We start from the raw sequence: 7,500 nt of genomic DNA on the forward strand, positions 1-7,500 counted from the left end.
AAAAGAATGCAATGAAAAATCAGTGGGAATGAAACAATGTTTAAGGTCAAAATTGACGGGTACAACAGCCGAATGGTAACAGCGTCGGACTTTCAATCCGAGGGTCCCGGGTTCGAATTCATTTAGATGCGCATGCTGGGTTTATGGTGGAGATATTTCTGATTACCCATGTCAACATATGTGTAGACTTGCTAGTGCTTTAACCCCATTCCTGTGTTTTAGCATGCAGAAGAATGCGAATGTTGAATATGCTGAAACCAGTGTCAGTGTTTACTGGGTCATGGAAATAAGCATGTACCAAGCATGCACACCCCGACTACCTCCCGTGATGGGCAGAAACAGTAACACACATATCAAATCCACTTTTTGCATGCAAGTGAACCTGGTATTGCAGCCACGATTGTGGACGAAGGGTAACAGTTCCGTGAGACAGAAATAACCTTGAGACAGAAATATCTTTCGTTATTTCAATACCACCGTGAAATATGAAGGAAGAATAAACACTGGCGTCATTATTGGCACCAGTAGCGTCCATCACGTGAGATCAGTAATCGCAGCTACGTCAAATGGGAATCGGACAGTGGTGTGAGACAGAGATGTTTAAGTGGCTATGTGATCTTAGATAGTTATGTGAGGTTCATCTTCTCTCTCTCTCTCTCTCTCTCTCTCTCTCTCTCTCTCTCTCTCTCTCTCTCTCTGTGGGGGGGGGGGAGGGTCTCTAAGCCCATATGGTTATGTGTTTAGGCACAAGAATTAAATTTATGCATCCGCAGAAAAGATATAACTGACATGCTGCTTTTTCAAGCCTGCTTTTTGTTGCGGACGTCGGCTTCAGTGCCAAAGCACATATTCCAGTTTTACCACCGATGTGTTGTTTTATTTTCTGAAGCTGTTATGTGATTCTTCCAAAGTATACTATTGGCACGGGGAAGCTCCAGTGTCTACATACCAGCGGTCCTGTAATTCCAAGAACTCCCTCCAGCCTCTCCAAGCCCCACCCCCAACTCCTCCCAACGCACGCGCTCTACCACCCGCTCAAACGGTTACGTTACCGATTTCATTTTCACAATTGACAGAAAATACGGTTAAGGAACAAGCCAGCTTTATACTCTCTCTCTCTCTCTCTCTCTCTCTCTCTCTCTCTCTCTCTCTCTCTCTCTCCTCTCTCTCTCTCTCTCTATCTCTTATTCATTGTTCCTCGACAGCAGTTGGAGCCAACAACCACACCCACATCCGCCCTCTACCCCACCCCTCGCGTGTAGATTTTGGCCGGCGATCCGCTTGTCTGGGTGGACTACAGTCATCATTTGCCTAATTGACCAGTCCCATTACCTCGCTGTGCCGTTCATTTGCAGGATCTTCCCAGTTCCAGCACCAGTGCCAACAAAACGTTTGCAATGGAACATGCACACTGCTGTTGGGGGACTGTATAAAAGTGTATGCGTAGCTTCCAGCCGTTTGTAGTTGTGTTAGTGTTGTGGTCGATTAATTTCTAGTCTCACTTCTGAGCCGCTTACTTTTTGTGTGTGCGCGTTTGGGTGTGTGTGTTTGTTCTTTCGCTTTTGTTATGTTGTCTTCACTGCGCTTTTAGTGCTCGTATTGAAAAGGTTTTGAAAAAGAAATGTGTATGCTTCTGTTTTTTGGTGTTTGCTCAAAGTTGATTTGCTCGACGAAAGAAGACTTTCACGGATTTTTTTTTTAATCCACTCATTACAGTCATCTTGGTTGTTGTAGTTGTTGTTTTTCTTTGAGAGTCGTTGCTGGACAAAACTTCCATGTTAAGTGACGCTGACACGTGTCAAAGAACCAGTTGTATCTGAAGTGTAGCGAACAGAATTGAGAAGTCCTCCTGGACGCATGAAAACGGGAACAAGTGATTGACTTCAGATGACGTCCTGTTCCCTAAAACTGGTATCAACAGTAAGTGCGGCCTTTGACCGGTCACCTCTCTCCACTCTGACATGCAGATTAAACATCTCAATTGAAAGCACACTCCCTTACCAAAAAACGGGGGGGCGGGGGGGGGGGACCCTGCGGAGTTCGAGTCTTCTGCTTGAAAGCAGGAAGAAAGGGAGGACGTTTAAGTGACCTCTGGGCATGCGAAAGCTGCAGAAGGACAATTAGACGGTAGGACTGCCCCGCGCCATAACAGACGCCAGGAAATCGCCGCCATTGTCCCCAGCGACTACCCACAATGGCCGGGCACCCATTGCAGCCCTCAGTCTCACAGGAGTAATGATTCAGTTGCGCTAATGATGCATATTATCCTGTATCGATGCGGACCTTTGTTTACTGTGCTTGTCACACTTAGCGCACGTAACCCCCCGCTCCCGCTAGACCGGCCCGGCTTTTATAGACTGTAGCGCCGACCCCTGGCCGCTAGTCTTCCGGCGTCTGCTGCCCAGCTCTGGACAGCATCGCCACTGTCTGGGACTGTCTCTGCGAGCTCCCTCCCTGCCTCACTGAACGGGCCGGTCGCCCCTATATTAATAAGTACACTTTGCACAGGCCTGCACCAGCTGCCACGCTAACTTTTCTTTTCTCTCCGCGGCCGTTCATACAGTTGTGTACGTTGGGGGGGGACAGTTTTGCCGTCTGTCTGCCTGCCTTCGTGTTAGCGCTGACAGTGACAATGCTATACTCGTTAACGTTTAAAATACATGGCTTTCTATACAGTTCTTTTTTCAGCGTTTAACTTCAACAAAAGTAAAAGCTTCGGGTGTGTTTGCTTCAGCTTTGTTGAGAAAATACTATGATTTGGTGGTGCTGTTGTTGTGTTCTGAGTCATCAGACTGTCATCACGGATAAGGCGCTGGAAGAGATTCTTCTCAGTCTGATGCCTAATTCGTGAAACTGTTTCTTTCGTCATTCAGATTGGCTCCTTCCTGTGTGGGATAAAAACGATGCAAACGTCCACTGCCTTCTACTAGAATGATCGAGTCACTGTGGTGCGTACTGTCCTGCTCCCGTTGCTTGCCTGTTCTTGGACTACCTCTTGCTGTCAGCCCTCCACTGACCACTAATACCACATGACCACATGATATGCTCCGTGTGCTTTCTCCTGCATTTGTTGGACTTCTGTGTGACTTGACTGACTGTCTTATCCTCATTGTGTAGTTGGTGCCGTGAGCCTTGCTGTTGCAGTGTGTCTGTGCTTTATGTTCAACTGGCGTTATTTCGCTGCTTTCTCTTTCGTTGTTTGTTTGGTTAGTTGTTGTTGTTTCTTTCATTATGTAGCTGTTCCCCACGCAACGTCCCTCTTTGTTTACCCTCCTGCGTCCATCCCCCCCCCTCATCTAACCAACCGGCTGTCAGCTTTCCCCCTATACCACCCCTCCCTCTAACCGTCACAATAGTACGCTGCCAAACAAATTGATCCAGCTTCCGTTTGTTTTGGGGCGCTAGCTCATCAGTATGACTGGAAGATGATGTGTGATGGTGAGAAAGACGGATGCGAAATAGCGTTCATGGATGGTAGTCATTCTTAGCGTTGACAGGACAAGACTGTGCCTGGGCGATGTCTGACCAAGCGGGGATCAGTAGCATTGAGGACAAGCCATCTTCACGGCAACTCCAATGGGCTCGGGCTCTGTGGAGCTGTCATCTTGAGTAGAATTGTGCTGATGAACAAGTGGGCGGCAGAGGAGGGATGGACCTCATTCTCTTTGATGAATGCTCGTTTTCTCTTTCTTTTGTCATTGTGCTGTGAAAAGCGCGCTCCCGACTGTGCCCATGCATTTTGTGATGGTTTATGGTATGAAGATAATATCGTCTTATGTGCATGTTGCTGACAATATGTGCCTTATAGTTGTGTTCATATAAATGATACGCTGTTCTTAGGTTGTTATTTTCCCCGTGATTTCTTTTTGTTTTAATTTGACGGATCCCGTTGTCGTTGGGGTTTTTTGGGGTTTTTTTTAAGTAGTTGTATTTTTCTGTGAAAACCTACATTGGCCTTACTTCCTCCGTCTCTCTTTCCTTTCTCTCTGTTCCACTCCTTGTTTTGGTATCCTGTGGCTCACCCTTCGATGGTAGCAGAAAATGGCCCGAGAGAAAAGAGCGGTTCTATGACAGACGAGATGTTAAACCCCCATAGTCCGGAAACTTGATGTGGTGCCAGACCATCGACCAGGAGGAAGAGAGCAGCACTGCCAAGAGGAAGGGAGCATGTAACAGAGAACCTGACACAATCAGTGAAACGACAAATGGTCAAACGAAGAAAGGATCAATGCTGACGTCAGCTGCAGTAGTCGTCACGATCAGAATGTTGTCCTGGTTTCTGGAACAAAACCTTGGTGCGTGTCAACATCGGCAGTGGTATGTTTAAACATTTGTTATAGAAAAAAAGAAGAGAGTTCAAAGCAGTATAAAAGGAAATAGTACCCTGAACAAAACAGCGACAGCCAGAATGAAGTGTTTAGACCTTGGAAACAACAAAAACAAATGGTTTGAACTGAAAACAATCTCTTCCAGGGTTATGCCACACTTGAGAAGACTGTCATTTTCTGACCCCCAAGGATGAACATGACTACCTTGGATACAATCATCGTAAAAGCAGCTCAGACTTGGAAACGGTTGTTGCGAACGTTCAAATCCACGCGGACTCCGGAGTGAACAAGCTCATCATACTGACCTGTCACCTCGCGTGGGTAATAACGTTCTTGTGGCCTGGTGAACAGAGGGAGGGGCGGCACTCCACTGCCCCCTGGGTCCAAGCTGAACACTGGTGCGCGTGTCGCCCTCAGCGGCCCAGGCTGCCGGCCCCGAGCGGGGGACAGGTCGGGAACGGCTTCTCTGGCCCCCCGCCCTCACAGCCACCACCCCCGCCATGCACCACGCCCGCCACGCCCACCACGCCAGCAAGTCCCACCATACTCGCTCCCACCAGAACCGCTCCCGGGCCGGGGGGCATCATCATGGCAACCATGCCAACCACCACCATGGGCGCCACATGGGGCACGGGCACGGGCACCACCACCGGCGCCACATGGCGCACCATGCGGGGAGTGGGGATGAAGACCAGGATGGTGTGGGCAAGTACGAGGAGTTGACGGGCAGTGCCTTACAGGGCGAAGGGTGAGCCCGCTTCTCTTCTTCCTGCACAGCCTTGTCTGGGCTGTCTTCCATTCCTCCTCCTCCTCCTCCTCCTCCTCCTCCTCTCCCTCCTCCTGTTATGTTTATCGTCAATGTCCCCTTGTCCTTCTACCCTTCCGTCTCCTCCTTCATCATTATCGTCGTCGTCATCATCTGTGTTCCACTGTGTTCCTTCTGCTCTTGTTTCTTCTCCCGTCTTGTTTTCAGTATTATGGCACGAACAGTTGCTTGTTTGGTTGTGGTTTTTAGTTACGCGTGGAATGTATACGGGATGTGTGTTTTGATGTCGGCCAACTCATCACTGTTCTCAGATACTGCGTGCTTTGTAGCTGACGAACGGATTCTCTTCTTCTTCTTCTTCTTCTTCTTCTTCTTCTTCTTCTGCTGCTGCTGCTGCTGCTGCTGCTGCTGCTGTTGCTCCACGTCCTGCCTCTGTTGTTCCCGTTATAGTTGTTGTTGTCCATTCTTTCTTTCTTTCTTTCTTTCTTTCTTTTATCTCTCTATGTGTCTTTGTATATCAACCACGCCTGTTTGGAAGATCTACAATAACTCTCCATAATGTATTTCTAATTAACAAACTAAACAACCTTGCAGGTTTTCATTTCTATGGTTACTGTATATATGTAAATGTGTTTGACAGAAGGTAGAAAACAATGGATACTAAAATAAATTTCCATAGAAAATAAAATAGGAAATAGAAATAACAAGTTTCTGTTTTCTGAAGAGGAAATGAAAGTTAACTCTCTCTTCATACGAACGGCGAAAGAGACGACGTTAACAGCGTTTCACTCCAGTTACCATCATCAAAATATTGCAAGCGGAAGGCTCTTATACTGAAGAGGTGAATGTTGACAAAGAATACCACAATTCTGACGACGGAAGCTAAAGGTTGGGTCATTCAGACACCCACTGGACATCCGAGGGGTCTGTGTAGAGGAGAAGAGAGGACTGGCCGTACTGTGTGAGTTAAAGGGGGAAAAGAAAAGAGTTGCATTCGTCTTCTTCAGATCACTGTAAATGGTCTTCTTGTTCTGGTCTTTTGCATCAAATTCGATCATTTAGACATAATACAATTTCAAGTACGCAGAATTCCGACACTGTCCATATGTATATGTATTAATCTGTGTGTCTGTCTGTCTGATTGTCTGTCTGTCTGTCTGTCTGTCTGTCTCTCTCTCTCTCTCTCTCTCTCTCTCTCTCTCTCTCTCTCTGTCTGTCTGTCTCTGTCTGTCTCTCTCTGTCTCTGTCTGTCTTCAGTTTAACGTCTTTCCACTTGAAGTGATATTAGAAATCTCTGTCTGTCTGTCGGTCTGTCTGTCTCTGTCTGTCTCTCTCTCTGTTTGTCTCTCTCTGTCTCTCTCTTACTCTGTCTCTGTCTCTGTCTCTATCTATCTATCTATCTATCTATCTCTATCTCTATCTCTTTGTGTGTGTGTTTTGCGTCTGTATGTCTCTCCAGTGTGTGTGTGTGCGTGTGTGTGTGTGTATGTGAATGACTGCTAATAGGGATTTTTATCGCTTATTAAGTCTCCAAGAAATAGCGCAGTTGAATGTTTATGTTTTCTGTTGTCGGGTACTGAAGAAATGCATTATTATCTTTTCCTCACTACCCTAGTAGGAGTCAAAAATAAGTTTTGTTGATTCTTAATATATCGTGTTTCCGAATGTGTATGTGTCTGTCTGTCTGTCTGTCTGTCTGCCTGTCTGTTTGACTGACTGTTTGTCTGACTGTGTTTATTTGTATGTCTGCCTGTCTATAACCTAGCATGTACAACAACAAAAAGTAACGCTGTGTGCTGCTACCACTACACGTAAGAGAGAGCAAAACACAAATACCAAGAAAAAAAAAAACAGAACAACAAAAGATTAAAAGCATTCTAGCAATCAAGACTTGGACTGACCAACTCTCGCGCCACAACATTGCCTGGCCTAATTGGGCGTGTCGCCTGACCAGTTGGACAGTGCTATTAAAAAGGAGTGGACAACAGTCGACGCACGCACGGACCTGTGTCAGATGCAAAGTGTTTGATGATGTAAGCGCGGAAACTGACCACGGGGACTTACTGACCACGGCTGGCCATGGATGACTGTCTCTCTCTTATTGATCGCAGTAGCACCCCCTGGTCAATATCAGCGTTGGGGTTGTCATGTTTTGTGGGGGTTTTTTTGGAAAGGTTGGAGGACAACACATTAATTAGCTTCAAAGTCTGACCATTGCATTTGGTTTTGATGCGAAGGTCAAGCATCTGCTCCTTTCCAAATAGACACAGCAGATGTTGTGTAGTTTGTATGGATAGTCTGCACGCTTGAAACTGAAACTGAAGCCGAAGAGCAACGCTAAGCTCATGATGAGTTTCAGTTTCAGTTTCAGTAGCTCAAGGAGGCGTCACTGCGTTCGGACAAAAC

The 7,500-nt window shown here is 46.7% G+C and overlaps 1 protein-coding gene across 4 annotated transcripts in view; it reads left to right on the plus strand.

The window, feature by feature from the left end:
- LOC143291147 (innexin unc-9-like) overlaps window positions 1-7,500 on the plus strand; it is a 492,319-nt gene that overhangs the window by 464,983 nt on the left and 19,836 nt on the right. The window contains exon 1 of one of the 4 annotated variants that reach the window (XM_076600852.1): window positions 2,878-2,948. The exons of the other annotated variants lie outside the window; for them this stretch is intronic. Coding sequence (XP_076456967.1) covers window positions 2,932-2,948 — 17 coding nt within the window. The 5' untranslated portion in view covers window positions 2,878-2,931. Of the gene's footprint in view, window positions 1-2,877; window positions 2,949-7,500 lie in introns of those variants that run through there. 4 annotated transcript variants of the gene reach the window in all.

This window comes from Babylonia areolata, chromosome 1, assembly GCF_041734735.1.
Source record: "Babylonia areolata isolate BAREFJ2019XMU chromosome 1, ASM4173473v1, whole genome shotgun sequence".
Taxonomy (NCBI): Eukaryota; Metazoa; Mollusca; class Gastropoda; order Neogastropoda; family Buccinidae; genus Babylonia; species Babylonia areolata.